Source organism: Antechinus flavipes, chromosome 3, assembly GCF_016432865.1.
Source record: "Antechinus flavipes isolate AdamAnt ecotype Samford, QLD, Australia chromosome 3, AdamAnt_v2, whole genome shotgun sequence".
Classification (NCBI taxonomy): Eukaryota; Metazoa; Chordata; class Mammalia; order Dasyuromorphia; family Dasyuridae; genus Antechinus; species Antechinus flavipes.
In genome coordinates, this window is record NC_067400.1 from 363723106 (window position 1) to 363749362 (window position 26257).

Genomic DNA, 26257 nt, shown 5'->3' on the forward strand with positions numbered 1-26257 from the left:
TAGCTTTTGGAGCCCTTCACAAACTGGCCCTAAATTGCTTTTCCCAATAATATTTCATATTATTCCCCACCTTACACATTATGTATGTGTTCTCCAGGCAGGCTGGCCTTCAGGCTCTTTCCTCATAATCTGTCTCCTGTTTCTTAACCTTTATCCTGACTCTCTTCCCTACTCCTCCTTGCCTCCTCTCTTAATTTCCTTCATAGTATAAGTATCACCTTTTACACCAGAGTTTTCCTTCTCACTTCAGCTTTTACTGTCTCCCCCTTCTTCAAATTACTTTGAACACATGTTTTATGCACCTTTTGACTTGTATGCCCCAGCTAGATTACAAACTCCAAGAGTGAGATAAGATCCTTTTTACCTTTTCTTTTTCTCTCTAGTATCTTACACAATGCTTGACACCCAGTGGGCACCTAATAAATTATTGATTTCATGTTGATTGTCTGGTTATATGTTATAAGGCTACTGTGATCTCTTTTAGATCTGAAGTAGAATGATATAGTAATAAATAGAGACTTAAATGAGGGATTTTGAATTGCAGAAGCTCAAATTCTCATCACCATCTTTAGGTTATTTCATTGCAGGGAACTGAGGTGGAGTATTAATGGAGTGAAAGTGGAAATGAGAGTCAATATTCATCAATACTACCATTTAACCACTAATGGATGGGATTAATAGCAAAGAAACTATCCAACCCCAAAAGATCTATTATTTACTTCTTTTAATTGTTTATTTCTAGGACAATGAACTATTCTGATTTTAGTTACTTATTCTTCCTTATTCATCTCAATGAAATAATACTTCTGCTGTCTTCCTATATTTTTAGTCCAGAATAACCAGGGCCAATGGGTTGAGTTATGTCTTGAGAAACAAGGCCAAATCATTCAAAGGTTCCAAATCATTCCAGGAATCTGGTATAGATACAACTCATAGCTCTAGTAATTATCTCTAGATAACACAATCAAGTCTTTGTGAACCCAGATTCCTAAGAATATCACTGAAGATATGTGAAAAATTCTGCTTAATTGTGAAATAATAAATAAGGAAAGATGGATATCCAAGGATGATATCCTGCCCCATTCAGAACTTAAAATAGGGTGATTTCATCATTAGTGTTTCAAAGGGCTCAGAATCAAAGGTTTGTTAAAAATTTCATGACCTTGGAAAACTAGAGTTACTTTAAAGAGCCAAAAATTGCTTGAGGCTTGAAAATGCCCTGGAAAGGAACTACAGAAATAGACAAGCATAGCACAATCAGAATTGATTATGCTTTTATTCAAAGCAAGTGCTGCTTACTATAAATTTAATTGTTTTTCATTTCCCTTATCTTAAAATGAGGATGATGATATCTATCTTGTAACTCTAATTACACTCATGCAATATAATAGAACTGTATGTGTGATTGTGTATGTGTGTATATATATATATACATATATACATATATATACACACACATATATGTGTGTGTGTGTGTATGCACATTAACATGCATAATACACTTGCTTTGGAATTCTTTGATATTGTCTGATTCAAAAAAATAGTGTGCCACATTTGTTACGCATTAATTGCATGGACATATGCTAAACTGTTTAATTGCCAGAAAACAGTTAAGTTGCTGGATCAACCACAACTCTTTATGTTCTCTTAAAACAGTAAAAACAATTCACATATGTATATAGCTCTTTACAAATTTCAGTTTTCCCCTGTGATGATCCTCTGAGTTAGGCACTGCATATATAAGGTATCTCAAAAATCTTAGTACAATGTAAGCTTTACTAAGCTTTTGGGATACTCTGGATTTTTATCGCTACTTCACAAAATGACGTAATTGAGTATAAGAGAGATTTAAAGAACTTTGTCATATTTATATACTTTGTATCTATAAAAGCCATAATTAGAACCCTGACTCCAAATCAAGTGTGTTCTTTCTTCTATACTTCACTTATGTCAAGGCAGGTAAAATCTAGAGTTAAATTTGAGTTGAATTTGCTTTGTGATATTTTCCTTCAGTCAACAAATCTGCTTAAACATGCACAAAATGGAATACATATGGCATTGTTTCTACATAATTGTTCAAAAAATTGGGGAAAGCATACTACTTGTTTCCATATGTCTTAGTAAGAAGTGAATTCAGAGAAATGATCAGTTATATTGGTTGGTTGGCATCATATTGATTAAATAACCTATCGATTGAATATTTTCTGTTTCTACCTACTTTCTTCACAGATAGAAACCAATGCAGAGACATTGTATTTGTGTTAATAATGAGGTTCTTGCAGTGCTAAACAACCAGAAGCAAAGTAAAACATATGATCAATTGGATGTTTTAGTAGCCTGTAAATGCAGGCTATGTTTATGTGGATCAATTTGCTCAAGGACAGACTTGTCAGAATACGAACTGGTTGTCCATAATGAATAATTACCATATTGATATTGATGTGTAAATAAAATTGTGTTTCACTTTCAAAGGCCTCTCATAAAATAGGTCAGAAAAGGCTAAAGCTGGAAGAGACCTTATTTTATAGATAAGGAAACTGAGAGCTAGAGAGAGAACATGATTTGAGTTCATAATATTGAACTGGAGTGAGAAAGTGAGCTCAAAATAAGTTCTAGTAAGTAATAGAGTTAAAACACAGGCCCAGATCTCCTACCAGTGGTCTTTCTACTATGTCAACACATACAAAACCCAGATTGGGATATTTTGTTTGTTACTTTGTTTCTTTTATTTCATTTTTGACAAGCCTTGTGATTTTTATCAGCCAAATGGAGGCTGTTGATGAGAAATTAGTTTTATTGAGGAATTTCCTCTACCAATGTACATCAATATTTGTCTTTAGCCTGAAACACTACAGTTAAACATCTTATCCATGGCCATATAGTCAATATCTATCAGAGTAGAATTTGAAGACAAGGCTCTGAATCTAAGAACACTATGCATCACAGAATGCTTTTTTTCATAGAAGCCTGGTAATTATGTTTGTGTTTTAAGAACTCTAATTAAGAAAGAGGTCATTATTATCTCATTACTAACATTCCCTTAATTTTTAAAATTATTTTTGTCAACAATGATTTCCAGTGAGATAAAAGATGATTAAATAAAAATATTGACTGTTTCAAAGATAAAATAATCCAATGTTTCTACCATTTCATTAAAAATTACTACACAATTTTTACACTATTACAATCACAACTCCCTAATGCCTGATCATTAACTTTTGCCTTTGGTATCTGATAAATCCACTACAATTTAATTTATCTAATGTACAAAAGAAAGAAAAAGGAAATCTTATGAATTCCAAATTCTATTTTCCTCTACAATGTTTGTGAATACCATATAATACTGAAGATATGGTATGAGATAGGCAAAAACTCAAATATTAATTTCAAATCCAGAATTAGCATCTGAATTTTTCAAATAGTCTATGGTTTTTGTTTCATTTTGTTTTGTTTTTTGTTTTGTTTTCCACAAATGACTTAGTACTTTGCATATTAGGCTGTTTCTTTTATCTTTACATTTTAACAGATGGCCGAGTTAAGGTCTGGGTTTATGGTGTTTCTGCTGGTGGTTTTCTCCTCCTGATATTCCTGATATTTACATCTTATCTTGTTTGGTAAGTATTATACTATGTGAAAACTCATATCATTTAGCTGGGGAGCATGTTATATTAGAAGAAAACAGGATACAGCAAGGGTTATATGCAGAGATTTGCCCATAGATGTTTAACAACAGACTCTCTAGGTGAAGATTATATGTGTAATATACTATAAAGTTTAATCTGAATCATTAGCACATTCTCCCTCACTCTAGTCTAAATGATCAATAAGCAATCATTAAACCTTTATTTGTAAAATTTACCAATATATGAAATGTAAAATATTCACACTGAAAATTTAACAATCAGTTTTTTCAAATTAGTACAAGATAGCTCCAGAATATCCCTGGTTATGTGCATACAAAAGGATGTATATTTATATATTGATCATTATATTTTAATGTAATTTATTCTCTCAGAATTCTATGTATTTTATTTAAAATACTTATTCTGACATAGACTTATTCTGGCCATAGACTTCAATGGACTACTAAAGGAGACCATAATATATAAAGGCTAAGAATTTCTGGTTTAGAATCCCACAAATAACCTTTGAAATCATGATTATAGTGGTCATTTCTATAAAATTGATCTTCTGGAAGTACATTTTTTCCACTAGGGCTCCCACCTTAGTTAATCTAATTATGAGTCTGCCATTTTCTTGATGGTGCTCTATTTTGCAGGAAAAAAATGTGAAACAATTTTAAAAATCTCCATGCAGGGAATTACTTATTTGATATGATAAAGAAGTCTTTATTAGAATATCACCATGGCCTAAAAGCATTCTTTCTTGAATATCTAAATTGAACTGACCGATCAATCTGGCCAAATAACTTGTCAGCAAAGTGGAGGTTTTTTGTATTGTGTTTTTTGTTTAATGTAAATAAAAACAGTTTGATAGAATTGAACAGTTGTGAGATAAAATAATTCTCCATCCATACTTTGAAACTTTGATCAGGTTATAAAATGACATTGGTAAAGATACTTACTCAGTTATGGATAATGATTTGCATAGAATAAGAAAACTTGGATGCCTAGTGGTCTATATTATTTGCAGTACACATATCTTGAAAAAAGCATTCCTCTGTAAGTCATTTCCATATATAGATTATCTGATACCCCATAGAGAGTGATTCTTTATTGTACTTCCTAACCCTCAGAGTGATTATAAGGAACTTAAACACTTTGTAAAATCTTAAAGAATAATATTAAAATGGGATTTGTTGTTATTGTTGTTATTGCTTTAGAAATCTGAGTGATTGCTACATAAAGAATTTTTTTTTAAAGATCAGTTTATTGTACAGAATGTAATTTGGCTGGCTGGCTAGCCTTGAAGCAGACAAAACTGAATGTTTTCAGGTGTGTTGAGAATATTAAAAACGCTGAATATTCAATTAACTTCCTAGGCATGGTTTTCAAAGAGAACTTTTTTCTTTTTTTTTTTTTTTCTGAGATCAAAGTTTTACTTTTTTTTCCCCTGAAATTAAAATTGAGATCTTTCTATTCTTCCTTCTTTATATTCGGTACCTGTCTTATAGCAAAGTCAATGTTTCCTTAAGTTTTCTCCCCTCCCTCCCAAGTTTGCATCTCAATTCAAATCCATGCTTGGCTAATTTAGCCAGAAAGCCTGTTACTATGACAACAGAAGTGGTTAATATCGATAGCTTTGGTCAGTCAAAGTTGATAAAGGAATAGTCTATTGAAAATCCCCTGCCTTATAAAAAATGTGAAAGGAAATCTTTTCAACATAGACTATGTTTACACATATGAAATGTGTTCCAAGGACCATTTCCCAGTAATAACTTTTATTTAGATCCACCAGAGAAAAAGATCTCTATAGTCTAGTCTGAGGAACCTATATTAATCCTTCCCATCTTTGCCAATGAGAAGGTTTAATTGTGCTTTGTCAACAATATTAAAACTGGAAGAGATTTTAGAGATTTTAGGGTTCAATAAATGAACCCATTTATTTTTTAATGGAAGAATCTGAAGCCAACGGAAAGGAAATCACTTAGTCTCTAGGCTCAAAAATGAGAGTTCATTCCATTCCATCATGTTATATCACTTTGATAAAAAGGTGAATGTTTAAATATTCTCTCAGTAAGTCTATCTATATGTATCTGCTGAATCTTAGGTACCAAATCTGCTTAGAGCTGATAGTATTAACAAATGAACAAAAACGTAATTCAGTTTCACTCATCTTCCATTTTGCATATCACAGGTCATAAAACATTAAAGCTGGAAGGGATCTTAATATTCTTTAATATTACAGATAAAGAAACTGAGATTCAAGATGGTAGAACTAGTAAGTGGCAGAACCTGGAGCAGAATCCAGATCTTCTCCTTTGTCTGGCATTCATGTCAATATGTAATAAATAAAAAGATTAAACTTGGGAGGAAAATTTGTCAATGTTCTAAAAATTATATTTATTATATTATATTATATTATTGCATTGATTATTATAGTATTAAATTAACATAATTATCTTTGATAACTGTGATGGAAAACAATACCAAAGCAAAATATTTACTAACTGGCAACAATTAGCCAATATTATAGATTTAGCCACAGGACAAAGAGAGATCTATTTCATTAAAAAGAGAAAAGAAAACTTTTGTTTTCTCCTAGTAAAGATAAATTATTTGTGTGGATGTCATTGTCATTGGGTTTAGACATTCAAAATTAGCTGATTTATTGGTGCTCTGCCAAACAAAATTCTTAGTTAAAATTTCTGAATAGCTATAGAACAATGATAACTAATGTGTATGAGGTTGACCCTGAGAAATACTGTGAGAACCAGAAGTGCCTTCTGAATTCTAAAGAGAGATTAATTTATGCTCAGCCTAGCTTTTATATTAAATATTCCAATGCTTAAAAAATTAATAATTTATGTATGGTATATTTGGGAACTCTCAAGGAATGAGACCGTGACTGTGCCCATGACAGGTGAATGTAGATAGTATTGTCTAAAAAACTGTTTAGCTTGGTTTTCTGAATATCCCTGGTAACTCTATGAACTGATTCCTATCCGAGAAGCATTTGCCAAATAAAAAATTAATAAAGACTCAAATAAAGATCTTACTCTGCTTTATTGAAAGTAGCATATATAATTAAATCATATATAATTAGCTTCATTGTCAGAAAGACCTGGGTGCTAGTTCTCCTTTTGTCATATACTATTGGCTATGTGACCCTGGGCAAATGATTTAATAATGCAGACCCTTAGGCAAGCCCCTTGAGGCTAACTATAAATCATAGATAAGATGTCTATCTGCATTGATAGTTTTTTCCTAAAATAAAGCTTCCTATACCAATAAAATCAGAAATCTAGCCAAAAAAATACGCTGTTGAAAAGATTTAAAGTATAGGATTCAGGAGCAACTAGATGACATAGTAGATAGAGCACAGGCCCTGAAATCAGGAGGATTTGAGTTCAAATTTGACCTCAGACACTTAATACTTCCTAGCTGTGTGACCTTGGGCAAGTCACTTAACCCTAAATGCCTCAGCAAATAATAATAACAAAGTATAGGACTCATTGATAGCTTTGTCGTTAACAAATGGTTTGAATTGTGTTGCTTTTGTATGGATGATCCTTGAATTAATCTACACATATTCCAACAAGAAGAATGACTTAGATTAAAAGGATTTCCCAAAAATCCAATAAACAAACATACAACAAAACTGAACCAGATCTACCCATTCATTAATGTAAAAATAAACATTATGGACATTTCTAACTAGTTATGAGTTCAAGATTCTGTGATTCCTTACTGTAGAAGTTAGGATACCACCACTCATTTTAAGAGTTTATACCAGAGAAACTTCTCTTTTCTACATTTTAATATTCTTCGACAACCAGAAAAAATATATGAAACTTTAATCTGATATTCTCACATCATTAATCGGTTGGAATATAAGGTTCATTGATTTTAGGCTTCAAGAAAATATTTTTAAATATATAATATTCAAAATATTGCAATGACTATCTTCATTATATGTAATGTTATTGATAATTTTATAATTAATTTTGAATTCTTATAATATACACTGTTACAGTTGGTAGCAGGAAAACAAATTTGATGTAAGGATAGAACTTTTGTGAAGCACTCATCAAAAGTTGTTAGTTCACCTTGACCTGAACAGGAGAAATCATAACATTATTGAAAGTACAAATTTTATAGATGGGCATCTTTATAATCAGGGAATAATATTTCCCCTAAGAACTTCAAATCCATTCAATTGACAACTTTTAACAAGTCTTCCTTTTAATTATTTCTCTATTTTATCCCTTCATTTTCCTTTTACTGCCCATTCCCTTGTTCAAGCTTTCAAAATCTTTCAACATGGACTATTTAAAAGCCTCTTAACTAATTTCCTAACCATGGTATTCCCCTTTTCTATCTCTCTGGATTTGAATTTGTCCAACTCAGACAGAAAATGGAGCCACTAAACCATACATGGATGCCTGCAGTTCACATATTGACTTTGAAAACCACATAGCAACATTACCTATAGTCTACTGTATTTTTTAAAATTAAAAAAAAAATATTTCCAATTATAGTTTAATTTGGTTCCAACAGCTCTCAGAGGTGTTGCAGCTTCCTTGAAGCCTATGGACCTCATACTTGACACTTCTGCTCTAGTTAATCCTTCTGTGGTTCCATTCCCTTCCCTCCTCCCAGATTTCTATTTAAGCTTCTCCACTGAGTGACTCTCACCTATCTCTCCAAATTCTTGTACATATAATACACAGTACTCCCATTCTATGGTTTATAATTTCCTGCTTTGATGACGGTTTTACAGATCTTTCTCTTCATTGGGGATGTCACAGTGCCTCACTTTTCCTCCAGTTCCTTATTTATAGAAATCCTATTAGTCACCTAAGGCCAAAGCTAAATAAAGTATAGGATTCATTGATAGCTTTGTCATTAACAAACAAATGGTTTGAATTGTGTTGGTTTCTTTTCAATGAAGACTTCTACTTGATAACCCCAGCCAGTCTAGCTCCCTTTCTCTCTCTCTCTCTCTCTCTCTCTCTCTCTCTCTCTCTCTCTCTCTCTCTCTCTCTTACCTTTTCTCCCTCTATTTCCTACAGTAAACTATTCTTATTCACACACTTCCTTAACTTGTAATTATTTTCATGAATGTATTATCTTTAACTTACCTCAAAGTCTTTGAGGATAGATATCATATTTTGTCCATTTTTTTTTTTAGTGTCTCTCACAGTGCCAGCACATTCTTAGGTATTGTTTATAAGGACAAACTAAATGGTTCTTTGCTTTTAAATAATCCTGAGGATTTTGCCAACTGAAAACTCTGACACAGTCTATATTTCATTAGCCTGCCAGGAAAGGTAAAGATGTAGAACCAGTCAAAAACATGTTTATATAAAAGTATAAATAAAATATCTCTTGTATTAGCTATTTAAAAGGACTAGAAGGTCATTTTTATTGCATTTGTTATAAGATTGTTTAGGGGACCATGACCTAGAGAGTTTTTCATTATCTCCTGAAGCAACAAGAATTGCCAAAAAGACAAAAAAGCTAGCTAGACCTAAGGGTTTTATATAGTTGCAAGTCTTTAGATTCTGTGTTGGAGAAAGGCAAGTACCATTAAAAACTCGGGAGTGCTAGAAAGAAAATATGAAAAAATAGCCTGCTTAAAGGCCACTTTGTTCAAATCCAGTCCTCTGAATATCCACTCAATTTCTCTTCTTTTGGTGTTTCTGATACCAAGGTTCCTTGGGCAATAAAGATTCATGAGGCAATTTAGGGAAAAGACCACTGGGTGATATTTTTATTAACTTAAACATAGCACATGGCAATTACCTGAGACAACTTCATCTACTCTACCTTCCCTTGTGCAATTGTGGGACTTTAGTTCCCCCAGAGTCAGATAGAGCTGATCTTTCATATAGCTACTACCTCTCCTAACCAGTAACTGCTGAAGTACAAGTCTATAGGGTGCTTTCAGGGAGAACATAAAGGAGACCTAACTTTAAAATAGGTGGCATAAACAACCTGCATGGTATAATTTTAAGGATGCCAAGAAGCCTACTTTCTCCACTAAAATGAACAAACAATTTCATCTACAATAGCATATTCATATCTGGAATTCCATAATTCATTTTTTTCTAGCTTTAAGTTTGTGTTTCCTATTAACATTCTAATACTCTTGGGAGCAGTATCACCTTGAACCTTAAAGTGAACACATTTATTAGTTCCTTTTTAAACAATAGATTTTTATAAAAGGGAGAGTGAAAAGAATGGAAGTAACTAATTGCCCAAAATTTAAAGGGAAGAAATAAGGAAGAGTCTGGAGACCTTGAAAACAAATTGGACTGATTTCTTAACTATACCAATGATGGGCCACAAATCTCTTATTTTGGTCATGAAACTCTCTTTTTAGTCCTAATATCTTAATGAAGGGATACCTTTTCCCAATGGATTTATTAAATATTCCCCACTTTAAAATCATTTTAAAATTTGCCACAAATATTCTGAGAAACACTGGCCAGGGAAATCTTTATAACCAAAATCTAGATTTGTTTAGGCTCCTATGATCTTACTTTACCAAAAGCTCTCATTCCAAAATTCTCAAAGTGAAAGCTACTTCAAAAACAACATGACAAATATCTGGTGACTGAGAATTCAATACCAATTTTGAAATATTCCATTTTTCTAAAAGGAAATAGGAGAGATCTTGCTATATTTAAAGTGAACTCCAACCTTTCATCCAAACTATTTTGGAAATCATTTACTATAGGGTGGAATCTAGACAAAACTATCAGTCTTTTAGAAGTTTAACATCTAAAGTCACTTATTTTTAATTTTTTTGTTGGTGCCACTTTCCTGTCCCTGGACTCAATTCCCACTTAAGGAATGATATTCTTAGGTTTGGCTGTTAAAGTCTTTCAAAGAAAGTCCATGAAAGATAAGAGAAAAAGAGAAGATTTCATAGGAAAAACTGAAGTGTTACTCAGGACAGGGACTTAAAATTTGACCTGGAGATATATTATGCTGCAAAGAACATAATATCTTTTTTCTGGCTAAGAATCTGAACTGAAATTCTAAGTCTGCTACATTTATCTATATGAGACCTAGGGAATCTCTTCCTCTCTTAAAGACTTCAGTTTTCTCATCTATAAAATTGGATTTTGAATTAGATGCCATCTAAGGTTCTTTCCAGTTATAAATCTAGAGTCTTAAACAAGCAAACACATACACATATAGGCACATATACATGTGTGTTTATTTTCACATGTGTTTTATGTGCATGTAATGTATGCGTGTATTTATTTACGCATATGGAAATACAAATATACCAATCAACATTAAAATATCATTCTTAATTACAGGATAATGAATAAAGTTGACCTTGGAGCCAGAAAAACCTGAATTCAAGTTTGTCTTCAACATATATTAGATGGATGACATGAAATGTCACTTAAACTTTTAGGACCAAAATAACTCTCAAAGATTATAAATTATATATGATTCCATGATCTGAAATGGTGGAGGCAGTTTCTTCATCAGAAGTTGCTTGTACTAATGAAAGCTCAGATTTAGATCAATAAAAACAAAGCAAAACATAAGAATGCATCCCTCACTTCATCATTTGACAATTAATCTACCAATGAAATTACAGGTTCAGGCTCCAAAAAATGTATATATGTGTACTTATGACACATATTTAAAGTAAATTTTTATTTTGAAATATTTATGACTCCCTTGAGATAACTAGAAGTACTATGGTTAATTCTGGTTTTAGAAGCATTCTGAATAGTTTGATGCCCATAAATAATTGTGAAAACTCAGCAAGATTAGATATATTTTACATCTATTGCAGGAAATTCCTAGCAATCTGGGATAAAGAATTTGTGAAAAGTATGCACCTCATGCATTTTTATCCAGACCCCAAGATTTAAGCCTTAACTGTCACACTCACAGCTTGACTTATCCCCAAATAAGCAATTTGCCATTAAAAAATCTAATGTTCTGACATTTAAAAGATGTACATTTATTTTAGAATATAATAATAAAAGATTGTCCTCTTAGCCCACAAGTCAGTGCTAATTTCGAATGACTGGATTTTTTTTTTATTTGTTTATTTTTCTGCCTGGTCTTCTAGTCAATGCCAGATTGGAGGCCTGGTAACTGGGCCAATAGTAGGAAAAATAATTGGCATTTATATAGTTCCTTAAAGTTTACAAAATGCTTTAAATCTATTATTTCATTTGAGTCCCACAACACCTCTGACTGACCTTAACTGTTCTGGCTTCGTTATCTATGAAAGGGCATAGCCAAACTCATTAAACACCCTCAGCAATAAATGTAAGAATGACATATATATCACACATTAGAGTAACTATGGAAATATTTATTGGAAGTGTTGTCTAATAGGACCTTCAGAAGGAGATCTGGCAAGGCAGGGACCAATTGAAGTTTACTTGAAAACATTGGCTCAAAAGTCATCGTTCAAACTGTTCCAGCTGTTTCTGATGTTAAGTTATCAAATGAGGAATAAGCAACGAGGGTGGATAAAATGATAAGCATCCAAATTCCTTTTTAAAATCATTTTTAGATGCCCCTAGTTCTGTAAGTGATCTTTCTTAGACTGCCCAAATTCTTTCTGAAGTGAAAACATTTTTAAAACTTTTTTTTAAAATGGAATGTCATCTCCCCTTCTTTGTTCTTAGTCTTTGGAAGGTTAAAAAAAAGAATCTTTTTTTTTCCAGCTGAAGTCCTCAAATTTCAGTTAAAAAAATTCATTTATTGTTACTTAGAAACATAAATGAATTAATGCTTCAACTGCAGTTTGTTATGCTGCTTGTGGTATGTCGCATGCTTTCTCTTTCTGAACAAAAAATTTCTTTTCTCCTTGCAGCAAGAAGCCAAAACAGCATCAAAGCACAGCTCCCCAACAGAAGCCTCTGACCTTAGCCTACGATGGAGACTTAGACATGTAAAATGAAAAGGAATCCAAATGTAGACATCAACTGCCTTAACTGCTTTCCCTTTTGTAGTTTTCAGACTTCTCAGTTTTTTGAGGAATCTCTTGATGTGGTATACAGGGCAGAATATAAATATTGCAAACATAATTTTGCCTCTGGTTTATTTGGACACTGAGTCAAAGATCTTTAGGTCTGGTATTCTGGTTTTTTTGGGTTGTTGTTTTCCTTTTCCCTCCCCTTCTTCAAGAGACCTGAAAAATACATCTCCTCCTCTCAGAAAATAGGAGGAAATGAACCTCATGAAATTCCTACAGACTTGAATGAGATTAATCTTCAATGGCATGATGACAATCCTGAGGAAAGTCCAACCAAGGCGTCTACTGTCAACGACAAGTTCAATACTGCATCCTTATGCACTATATTAGTGCAGATTCTTTATTCTTCCCATACATCAACACTGAGTTTTCTAGAGTTTACATATTGGTTCAAAGACTTTCAAATTTGATCGCCTATTTTGATGAACATAGAATGGGATACTCTTTCAGAAATTCTCTGAGTTTTTACATGAAAAATAACTTATTCTGTTTTGTACGGTGGATAGAATATCTGTGCTGTTAAGTGGATAGAAAAGAATCAGGTTGGACATATTACTAGACCAGTCGAAAAGATGACTATTTCTGCACTGATTCTGCATTGGATGAGAGATGTAAAGATGAAGTAGGTGACTAGTTTGGTGAATGGAGTAGATTCTTTAATGATTAAAACCTGTCTTTTAACTCAAACATAGCCATGTAGATATAGCATTGGCCACACACAATTGTAATTCAGTTTAATTACAACAAACCCTGCTTTTGTAATTTCACTTTTCTTATCTGAATATTTATATATTCTTTTTTTGAATTTAATTCTCTGACCTCATTTAATATGCATCAAACACAAATCCTGTTTGTAGAAAGTCTTGCTTTTTTAAAGTTTAAATAATAACTGAAAAAAAAATTACACATTAAAAAACTGTGGCAACCATTTTCCGAAGCTGTTTGTAATAGTAGATGTTGCAAGTAAGAAAGTGCCATCTTGTGGTATTGACTTGTATTTATAACAAATAAAATGTTAAAGAGACTGAGAGAGTTATTTCAGCTGTATTAAATTGTTTGATCAAGAATTTCACCTTCATTTTTCAGTGTTATTTGAAATTTCAATTCTTACAAATAAGATTTTAAATAACCAAGCTTTCCTCAGTTTTTTGTTTTGTTTTGTTTTGTTTTGTTTTGTTTTTTAGTATTTTAAAGCTGAAATTATTGACAACTATGGGTTGTCAATGCTCAACAATGGTACCATAGCTCTAACCCAAAATCGTTGTAAACTGTCAATAAACGGTAATTAAATTGAATTGAGTCAATTACAGCTACATGAAATGATATAATTTGGAGAGTTTTTAAAGCCTGCTTAGAATTTGTTTATGGTATTTGATCTATAAATAGGAAACAATCAATTTATAACTATAAAGATGAAAACAATGAGGTGTAAATGAGAAAATAGGAAGCTTGGAGGCATGCTTGAAATATGGATTATTGGGCAAATTATTTAATTTGCACTAAAATCTCATTTAACCAAATATACCATTTAACTATGCAATTCTCAGTTATATTAATTTTATTTTTATTTTTCTTCTTTATACTTTTAAGAAATACAACATAAAAGCAAATGCCATATGATGAACTCTTATCAAGAAACCTACTTTTAAGGACACTATGTCCTGAAATCATTCAGTTCAACTTTTTGTAATCTACTTTTTCATTTCTAGTCATCCACAATGACCATTGTTGTTCATATTCTTGTTCCCAAGGCCTTATAAGCGTTCTCAGTAACCACATAAAGACTGAATTTTGTTCATGACACTGTTTACAAAAGCAGAAAAGATAACTCAATATATTTAGAAAAATAAAATCACCATACAAGTTTTAAACCAAATGGGTTTTCTAGTTAACCCTACTACTCAAAATTGTCAGATCAAAAGAATTGTTCATAACCTGATCATTAAAATTAATCCAGATGTTGCTATACAGTGAAATATTTACCTAGAGGTGAGATTCCAAAACACTCAATCCTTCAGAATAAAGTCAAAAACCAAGAAATCCTCAGATCAGTTCTGGGAGAAAAAAATAAGATAACTATTATAAGAAGGGGTACAAGAGTCCATGAATTCTATTCCATAAAGAGACTCTTTTACAGTATCTATTTATTCTTATTTTAGATACCATTTAAAAATTATAGTTATATAGTTTATTTCCTATATCAGAAACTATATATTAGAAGACAGAGAGAAAACTAGATAAGCAAGTACATAAATAGGAATGAGAAGTGATGACTGACAGCCTGCTAGCTAACAAGTACCTTAAAAGCAAAATTTTTAAGAAGGCACAAAAATGGGTACTCTTTGGACATGAAGAAAATGGTTTGAATTCATTTACATTTTTAAGACTGAAATTCTAGGGAAAAAATGTGTTTCTATTAAACAGATATATTCTTTATAGATCAATCCATTGTTTCATTTCACTAGCATTTATTAATTTTTTACTCTTTGTAAGGCACTGTATAGGTGCTGAGAAGAATAAAGTGAATAATAATGCAGAATCCTTGTTCTTTGAAAGATATGACCTCTTTTCAAAGTCTCCTATGAAAATAAGTAACATTTATTTAAGGTAAAATTACCTAAAGTGTACTATAGTGAATAATATGCAGAACTTGGAATCAAGAAACAATAGGTTCAGATTCTACTTCAGATATTTACTAAATATGTGACCATGAGTAGGTAACAACCTCTCTGAGGCAGAAGTGATTGGTATATATTGACATTTTAATTAGTGTTGTTTTAGGATTCTAAACTTTTTCATATAATAATTATTATTATATAATTCATTGTTGAATTATGAATTATATAAATTAATATTATAATTATATATATGATATATAATTATAGTTATATAATAATAAAATATAAATTAATAAATTATACAATTTATTATTATTTTTACTAGCATTATATAGCATCTATTTCATCTAGTTCTGTATCTTAGAATTTTCGTTCTCCATAATGTTCTAAATAGAGTATTGATGGGTTTTTTGATCAGGAATTTCATTCCTAAAGATTCAGGAATCATTATCTTAATCATATATTTAAGAATTTTACAAGGAATCAAAGTTAGGCTTATTGACCTGCATATGCTTAATTTATAAGCATATGCAGGCCTTTTCCTGCTTTTTTGAAAAAAAAAAAAAAAACTATTGATACTTTTCCAGTCCTTTAGATGACTTCCCATATTCCTGCTTTTTCAGAGACCATTCATAGTTACTCAGAAATCATCATCTATTAATTCTTTCAATACCTTATATTACAATTAATCTGTTTCTAGTGACTTGAGTTAAAGAGTAGCAAGGTGGGTGCTCTCTTATGCTATTTCTATTTATCTCAGGTTTTATCTCCCTAATATCCATTTTCTTCAATATATTACAGTCCAAAGATGATTCTCCTTATCACAAAAAAAAAAAAAAAAAAAAAAAAAAAAAAAAAACAACCAATAGCAAAGTCAGAAAGAACTTAGTGGGTCTGCTTTCTAACTTCCAGCTTTTATGGTTTTTTCCTGTCCCTTCTTTGATCATCATATTTTCCCTAAAATAGCTTTACCAACAACAATAACAAGCCTTTTTTTTCCCCTTTAACATTCCTCACCAATCTTTTTTCATTCTGAGGCGAGGGATTCTGATGTTATTTTTACTTCTTAAAAAATTACCCTAAAAAGTCATTTTCCTATATGTTACCTCTTTATTGAACCCTCCTTTGTAATTTTAAAAAATGAGTCAAGCAAAACTGAATAAGAGAGCAATGGTATCTGACCACATTTATAATATTGCATCTTCAATGTTTTCCAAATTGAATTTGAGAAGAGGAATATATTTTAAATCATTACCCCTTCCCATACAACCAAGATTTCTCATTGTCATCAATATGGGCTATTATATATCTTATTAATCTTGTCTTCATCTGACTCTTCTGTATATGTAATTTTAAAACCTAATACTATCACTGAGATTCCCAAGCATCTATATTGTTCTTTATAGTAAATTCCCACTTTTCCTTCCTATTAGAATGGTTTCTCTTTGAGACTTTAGAATTTTATTAAGAGCTTCTAATCATTCCTGGACTGACTGCCACTATAGTACATTGGATGCTATTGATACTTTCCTCAAATGCTTTGAAATCTATTTATTAAAAGTCCATCATGTATGTCAGAATACTCTCAGATTTTTTTCTTTCTATATCATAGATTTTATAATGCAGTGCTCACTTTCCCCCAACTTTCCCATTATCCATATTCTAGAATCACTGTCTTTTTGTTGATGAAAATCATACTGAGACTATTCCTCTTTATTATTTCAGTTACTACTGGAATGATGAAATTATTATTAAGGTAAGCCAATAAATCTTAAGAAAGAAAATAAAGAATTCTAGAAGAAATGAATACTCCTATAATAACAATATCATGCCCCAGATGAATGATCTGTTTCCTGAACTTTTGTTCTATTCCCTATAAGTCAATGGTAGAACACTGAGGGCCTCTCTGGCTATTCTTCCTTTTTTTTTTTTTTTTTTTAATCTGCATGCCCTTCATCATATTTACTTTTCTAGTTTTCTCTCACAGTTATTAACATATATTGCTTATCTATTTCCCCTTTCCCATCCTCATTGTTAGCTTTGAAATCTATTACAAATAATAGGATAGAAATCCTACTTACTGATACATATATTACCAATTCAGGAAAGGGTAATGTATTTGCCCAATTAGGAAAAGTTCCTCATTCAGCTTAAAAGGAAGTTGTTTCCTTCATAAGTAAATCCAATGTTAAGACCTATGAAAATGGACCTGAGAGGAAGTAAGTTCTAAAACACCTCTAAAACAGATCCCAACCTGCGGCCATGAACTTGGACAGGAAAAAAAAAATCTTTATTTTAATATCATTTATTTCTTATTCAAATTTAGTCTTACTTTATTCATTTAAAAATTATTTTGAAGAATCTATAAGTTTTATAAGATAGCCAGTTTCCTACACACACATACACACACACACACACACACACACAAACACACACACACGCAAGATTACAATCCCTTATCCAAATAGAGGTATAATTACCTATAAAATCTGGGTTTTGCTACAACTTTCTTGTACTTAAGATGGCACTTGATGAAAAAAGGCTGGGGTGGACAGTGGGAAAGGTACTCATAAAAGGTCCATAATAACATATTACTCTAATTTGACAAGTAATGGAATGATAGAGGAAGAGAGAAGTAGCAAAAGAGATTGAATGGCTCACCGAGAGGTGGTAGGACTTGGAGAAATTCTAATGACACAAAAATATATATATTTCAATAAAGATTAATTTAAAAAAAATAAAATTTAAAAGTTGTAAATGAATTTAAAAATGAATTCATTTTAAAAATGAAGATAATGAGAGGAACAAAAAATGGGGAAGAGTGAACAGTTCCTGAGTGGCGATCATGATACATAACACAAGAATAATGTGACTTAGAAACCCATGACAACCATCCTTGATTTCTTTCATCTTGATTGAATTATTTTTTACATTTCCATTAAAAAAAAAGGATTAGATAGAACTTAGAAAACTGAATACAGAAATATAATTAAAAACTTGCCAATGAAGAATAATAAAACCAGAGAAATATAATGTTTTCATGTATGGAAGTTGAATTAGTCAATAACAGTGAGCACTGAAGTTCATTATAGACTATGCAATTTTGTAATTAAGGTGGCATTTGATGGCAAAAAGGGAGTTAATGATATAAGGTCCATAATAACTTCATAATTCTCATTATAATATAATACTAATAGTTATTATGTTAGAATACGATATATTGCATATAAAATAATAACATAATAACACTGTGCTTGCTGCTTGAGATAAAAGACAAAAATAAAAAGGGATTGCCCTCAAGAATTTGTATTCTATCGGAAGAATTGATTTTCTAATGGTTCTTTCCAATTCTTAAATTTTCTTATTTTTAAAAACACAGAAAAGATTATCTAGGGAAATAACTTTTCATATATTTCAACAAATTTGTAAAGGAATTTATTGTCTACTTCCTCAAATAAAGGCCATTGGTTAGTACATAGACTGGTTTTACAAAAACAAACAAATAAACAACAACAAAAAAAAGCATGGATATTTTTATCAACCCACCATGTATTTAAGAATAAATAAATAGAGGTATAAAATGGAATCTGGCAATTTCTTAAAGCAAACTAGAATAATATGATCCAAGTGTGTTGGTTTCTTATAATCAAATTTAATATGAGTATAAAATTAAGAAAAAAATAGAGGAATGGAAAATTTACCATGTTGACAAAGATGTGACTTTCAAATATTAAGCAGCATATGTGAGCCTTTGTCAAGAACCACATTACAGTCTACTAATGACAGGTCCTACTTGACCCCTTCTTTCAGGAGTATGAGTAGGGTCAGGGTGAAGGGAATATAGATCAAAATAGCTAGAATAAACCATATATGCTTCCTTGGGTACTAAAACTAGCCTTTGTGTGTGTCTATCCTTTCCATGCTTAATATATTAAAAGGTAATTGGTGTCTTCCTGCTTTAGATTGGGACTTTTGTAAAAGTTTTCATTCAACTCGGTCAGTCTACATAACAATATCAATATCAATATCCAGGGTCATAGATACATTTACAGCTTCACTTTCCAGAAAAAGACTAAGACTTGGAACCAAGGGAAGCAATAGTCAAGTGGAAATATATTTCTTGATATATAAGTAGTTTGTACTCAGTAAACATTTTAGGCTTTTAATCTTAGTGATGGTCATCCTTAAGATCTAGAACAAGACCCACACATGGTCCACTCCTGTTTGAATCCACTGAATAGTGACAGAAATATCAAGGATTCAATGACTTCAGTTATGAGGTTACATAATTTTGTTGTACAATATTCTGTTGTACAATTTAAAGTGTCTGTCTTATATTTTTGTCCTAAAAAAGGCTAAGTGAACTGTGGAAATTTCTACAGAAAAAAGCCAATATTTTCCTCCAAATTTAGTTTTTAAACTGCACAAATGTAAGAAAGATTATTCATGTAAAAACTAAAAACCTAAGTGACAGAACACAAAGATGTTTCAGGCCTGAAAAAATGTTAAAGGAAGGTATTAACAACTATTTTGACACTCTAACAATTCAAATGTCTTAACCTATTTGAGTGGACTATGTAGCATAATACTGTATATTTAAATGTTGGAAAATAATTATCAAACAGATTTATTCTTATTTAAATTGATATTAAGCTGCTTTTCCTAACAGAAAATTCAACTTTTTAAAAATTCATCTCTTAGAAATCAAAGAATCACAGATTGAGACATGGAAAAGTCTTTAGAACTCACCTTGTTCAACCTCTTCATTTTATCAAGGGGAATTTGGACTAGGGATTGAACCTCAATCAAAAGAAGTTTCATGACTTCCCCAAGATCAACCAAGTAGTAAATGGCAAACACCAGATTTGAATCTAAGCCATCTGACTATAAATATAAAAACTGTGGTCAACTACACCACACTTTCTCTCATAAAGTAACCCATGTTATTACAAAGAAGAGAATTTTCTTTGTTTGTATAATTGCATGAGATGCATCCAACTCTTGAAAAAGCTGTACCAAGTTATTTTAGCTAAAAAAGGGAAGATAGGACACAACTCTATTTTATGCCATTTAAAACTGGAAATTCATCTGTCATAAAATCTTTTCTGCCTACTCTCATCTTAGCAGTAGTATTATGATGAGGGCTTTGAAGAAGCATTAAAAGCTTGAAATAGTTGATTTGGTTAGGCAGATACCATTAAGAAGGCTATTGATGTTTTATTTATTTATTTGTTTTTGCCACTATGCAAGAGAAGTTTGATATAAATTATAAAGTTGTTGTGTAACAGAGAGCTGTGAGAGAAGAGAGAGCATAGTAATAATTTAAAATTATGAAAATAGTTCATGATAATATTAAAAAGTAAGGAAAAAAGATCAAAGCTACATTTTCAGGCCTTTAATTCAAACTAGAATAAAAGATATTCATGATGATTATAGTGGAATAAGTAGATTGGTAAAATTGGAAAATTTCTAGTACTATGGGGACTGTTCAGAATAGGGCTGCCAACTACCTAAATATTATAACAGAAATTAAAGAAAAAAGAATATTACAAGGAGGCCAAATCAAGTGAATGTTTTCTAGAAGAACAACATCATAAAGAAAAAAATAATAATTTGAAAGATTTTGGAAGTCTAATCAAAGCAATGGATCCCTATGTCTGTAGAAGACCTATTATGAAGCATATTTCATCAGACAGAGAACTCCTTGAGATGTGAACTCTCTTTTGACTTTCTTTTCTATGATTAATGCTTTACCTCAATGCCTGAAATATAGTAGGAGTTCAATAAATGCTTATTCACTGACTCATCTAACACAGAGGTGAAGGATACAAATTGCAGAAACATACATCTTTGAACAAAGTCTCTTTTGCTTAACTATTTATGTGTGTGTGTGTGTGTGTGTGTGTGTGTGTATGTATGTATGTATATATATATTTTTTTCCTGAGGCAATTGGGATAAAGTGACTTGCCCAGGATCACACAGACAGAAAGGATTAAGTATCTGAGCTCAAATTTGAACTCAGGTCTTCCTGACTTCAGAGCTGGTGCTCCTTCCACTATACTAACTAGTTGTCCCTGCTTAACTATTTTTATTTTTTTTCCTCTCTCATTTATTTGCAGTTGGAAAGTAGCAACAATGATTTTCAAAAACAGAAAGACATTAAATTTTTTCTGAAGTTCACAAAAGAGAAATTCAAAAGGAAACACAGACACACAAGATTGTCTTGAAAATAATCCACAGACCTTACGTATTTTAATAAAGTATAAAATGAAGATGTGCGATTTCATATACAATCTTCCTTTTATGTATGGAAATGCTCTATTTCTGATAGTTAATTTAAAAATGAAATTAAGATTAAAAAACAATCAATTAAATAACTCTCTAGTCCACCAAATAGAGTGAAACAAATACAGCATATTTATTATGCTTGGTCACAAATGTTTACTTTTTTCTCTAAAAAAAAAACCATTATTTTGTTTTTAAAAATTCTAAATATAATTTTGGTCCTATAACATGACTTTATGTCCAACATTTCATTGTTTTTATTTAGAATCATAAAGTTGGAGCTGGGAAGGAATTTTGACGTTATTTATTAACCATACATCATTTGACTGATGAATAAACTGAGATGCAACAAGATTAAGTCATATTAATGAGGGGAGCTGCAAAACTCTCTAAAACTCCTTAAAGGACAGATTTTTCTTGAATCCTGGCCTCAATAAAAGATCCTGAGAGACTGACCACTACCCGCATTAATAACACTCACTACTGATTAAGCTTCCTATTGAATTAAAGAGACTCTCAATTCTTTTCAAATTCAGCTCAAGCTGAAACTCAGCTTGTAGATAAAAAGAGACAACTTGGGGCTCAATCCTTGCAGAGAAGCTAAAATGCCAAAGAAACTCTCTTTCTTCCTGGCATAGCAAGCTTCTGCCCGCTGGGATGATATTCTCTTCCAGAGCTACCCTCTCTTTATCTTTCTCACCTATTTCCCTAATGAGACTTTATGACCCTCTATCGGGATTTCTCTACTAGAAACTTTACTTCTCTGCCAGGACTCCTCCACTACTTTACTCCCCTGTTGAGACTTTGCCACTAAGGAATTCAGTCTTTCTATTCATGCATAGCCAAGGCTGATTTCCCAATGCTTATAACAAACCTCTTTTACCAAGCTAGGTTTTCAGGTTAGTAAATTCCTTTACAAAGGACCTCTGAGCCGCCAGCAGGGGCTTCCCAAAACTCCCTACCTTTGCCCCGAATCCCAAGGGGGTATAGGGGAGCCTAACCTCTCCATTTGGTTCCCTGAACCCCAAACTTGCCACTAGATCTTATCATTTAACTTCCTGACCACCAGGAACCCTAATCTCATCATTTGGTTCCTTGACCACCCTAAATCTAGACCTCACTAATATAACAAAGAGATAATATTCTAAGCTAAGCATTCTATCTAGTTCTGTTTTTTTTTTTTTTTTAATTCTCTATAGAACCACGATGCCAGCAACTAATAAATATCATAGATTTGGGGCTACAAGAGATGTGGAGGCCTTCAAGTATGCTTCCTTCCTTAATGGATTAAAAACCAAAACCAAGAGTAGAGAATTGCTTTCTGACTCCACATTCAATCCCCTCTCCATATGGAATGTTCCTTTTGTCACAAAACATTCACCTTTTTAATATAAGCATTTTCCTGATGATTTTGTGAGGTTATAAATCATGAAGCACCAGTATATGCAGAGAATAGAGATTCTTTTGCAAATGACCCCAAAGTGCAATGGAAAGTTGCAAAGTGGATATAAGTAGGCCAAAGTATATTATCAGAAAGCTGATAACATATGGAAAAGCCGAGTATTGTGCTAGAATCCACTAAATTTTTAATGACTTAGGAAAATGCCTCAAAGCATTTTTGGGTGACTTCTCTATAGAGAATTTATGGAAAAACATGAACAAGAATAACACAGGGTGAGAAAAGCTAAGTGGCTTGATTGATATCTGCACCAAGGTAGAAAAGATTAGGAATCCAGAGAAGTTCTTATATTGACCCAAATACAACCCTCTTAGGGGTTATTTTCCAATTCAATTCAAATGTATTGAATTATTAAGCATCTATATATGCAAAGCAGTGAAGATCCCAAAGACCAAAAAAAAAAAAAAGAATAAGAAACTCTTGGGTCTCTCACTTTATACTAAGAGATATATTGTGTATACAGATAAGAAAATATAAAATGTTTACAAAGCATTGGAAAGAAATGGTGGCTAATGACTAGAGAATAGGCATCAAAATCATACCTTGTTATATCCCTTCCCTCAAAAATTTGAAAATAAAAATAACCCACAGAGTAATATAAATTATTTTTTAGAGTAGAGGACATAAATATGCATTTTAACCATATGAGACAACCTATCCAAAAATCATAGGTACAGGAGATTTAGGATTAGATATATGAAAATGATAGCAGAAAGAAAAAGATCTGTCTTATGTGAGCAGAATGTTTCACTAAAAATGTTGAATTTCCCATGTAAAAATCATGGAAGCTTACTGCAGAGGCATATAAGATGTCAGTCTGGATTTCCTACTGATTTTCTCCCTTGGCAGTTTACAAACACAAAAAAATTATATGTCAATTAATATTTACCTTTTTTTAAGTATAATTGATTCTTCTGACACTGGACCTTATATATCTGAGATATATACTTCCAATTTGATTCAACATCATAACAAGTTGTTCCAGTTTATAATCTACATTAAAAAATAATCTTAAATACACATGACCAGTAATGGAGAAATAGCAGGTCACCATTACTCATATGGGGGGGAGGAGAGGATTAAAATACTTCAATAAATCCATGGAGACAGATCTCCTAGTCTAAGAAAAATGGCAAATTTATGCATCTCTCCAAACAAGTTAAAGTAAGACTTTTTATTGCCAATAATTCTTTAGAAATTTTAGGAAGGGTATGCAGATTCTTGATCCACAGTATGGCATTTATTTGAACCAAATTCAAATGCAGAATTGATTTTCCTTTCTGGTGGTTTTCTGAAACATATATTATCACTTTGTTTAGTTAAAATTACTTATGACACTTGAGTTTCTGAAACACTAATATACTGGTACCAAACTTCAGAGGCTATTGAATTTTTCTCAGATATTAAAAATGTCAAATCAAAACAACAGCAATAATAAAAACTGATACTTTTCATGTAAGAAACTAAAATGAACAATTTAAAAAAAAAGCATTCACGTTAATTATGGCACACTGCCTCCTAGGGGCTACACTAAGAAGCAAAGAAGAATGAATTGTATGGTATTCTTACAAGTAAATCCTTCACCTTAATAACACATTCAAGGGAACAAGGAAGTGGGTGGGATGATTGGAACTGGTAATGACACCTGCTAATTACAGCCAAGAGGAGAAAAAACAATGGTGACATTTCCATATTTAAGTGCTGTTATTGTTAAATTGAAATAATAATGTAGTTCCTGCCAAATACCATGTCATGCTAACTGGCAACAGAGTTCCCTAAGATTTTGACCCTGTGGCAAGGACATTCCCGAAGGTGAGAATACAGCAGTGGATGTTCTTCTGGAGTTTCTGGAGCCAAGAAATGTCATCCCCATGGAGTACCACAATACACTTTGCCAAAAGGTAATGCAAAACAAGGAGAGAAAGCCACAATAGAAAGATTTAGGATAGTATCAGGCTCTAAACTAGACTTAAAGATCTACATAAAGAGCAAAGTATATCTGTCTTAAGATCATAATTCCACAATTAGTAAGAACTTCAGAAGTTATTTAATTTTCTCTCCTTATTTTACCTCTGAGGAAACTGAGGAAACTAAGGATGTTAGATTAAAATTTAAGGAGTAAGACTTGCCTAGTCTCTTATAAGTAGTAAAAATCGGATGTATGCTTTGAACTCTGGTACTCAGATTCACACTCAGAGCTTTTTACCATTTCTTTTTTCTTCCGATCATGTGAGATGTATTTTGGCTATTTTACATAAATGGTATTGAGCATCATCTGTCCTGCTGTTGTATGCTCATGATAACTGGACAGAAATCTTGTCCTAGAGATTTTTGTTGTAGAACTAAGTTGTCTTGATTGGTAAGTGAACAATGCAAAGTCACATAGTCCATAATCTAAATGGTCCCAGGGTGTAATGCCAAAGAAACTGAGGCAAGGTAGAGATTAGAATTTTTGATATTTTATTTGGATTTCTGAGGGGGAGAAATTTTCTGGGGCCAAAGGATTCATTTTGGTCCCAGGGCTGAATTAGACTTTTGTCTCAAAGAATCCAGCAACGAATGTGAGACTCCATTGAAATACATATGTTTCCATAGGTCAGAGTAGGCAAGGAAGTGGAGTCTAAACATTGGTAAATGGCAGGAATTTCCAAGAAGGGACAATAAATCCAGTTCTGACGGGGTGGGGGTAGGACCGTAAATTCTTGATAACTTAGGAGGACTTGGGAGACAGGAAGTCTGAACTCCCCCTTATCTGGGATTACACATTTGCAATTTATAACCTTAGAGTAGCCAGCCCCTAAGTTATATCAGTCCTAATGGTCAGGGGGGGGAGGGGAGGTTTCAACCAGGGAGATTGAGGCAGAACAATTAAAAGAACTGAGACAGAACAATTAGGGAAACCGAGGCAGGACAATAAAAGGCAATTGTGACACGAGGGCAGATCATGTTTCACATCCCAAGCACCTATCGACTCTTTTTTTTTTTTTTTGGGGGGGGGGGTGTAGTAAGTTTATTTATTTTTAATGCACATTCTCTCCTAAGGAGAGAAATATCAGGAAAGACCATTGGAGAGATATAATTTTTTTTTTTAATGTAAAAAAGAAGGGAACATAGCTGTGTTGATTTTCATTCAGTCTCCTGACATCTTTCTCTGGATGCAAATGGTATTTTCTGCTCAAAGTCTATTGGGATTGCTTTGAATCATTGAATCACTGAGAAGAACCAAATCTTTCATAGTTGATCATC

At 32.2% G+C, this 26257-nt stretch overlaps 1 protein-coding gene across 1 annotated transcript in view; it reads left to right on the plus strand.

Annotated features, from left to right (window-relative positions):
- The window catches only part of THSD7B (thrombospondin type 1 domain containing 7B), a 61585-nt gene extending 47909 nt beyond the window's left edge, over nucleotides 1–13676 (plus strand). Inside the window, exons 9-10 of the mRNA XM_051985806.1 lie at nucleotides 3527–3614; nucleotides 12487–13676. Coding sequence (XP_051841766.1) covers nucleotides 3527–3614; nucleotides 12487–12568 — 170 coding nt within the window. The 3' untranslated portion in view covers nucleotides 12569–13676. The remainder of the gene's footprint in view (nucleotides 1–3526; nucleotides 3615–12486) is intronic.
- The last annotated feature ends 12581 nt before the right edge of the window (nucleotides 13677–26257 follow it).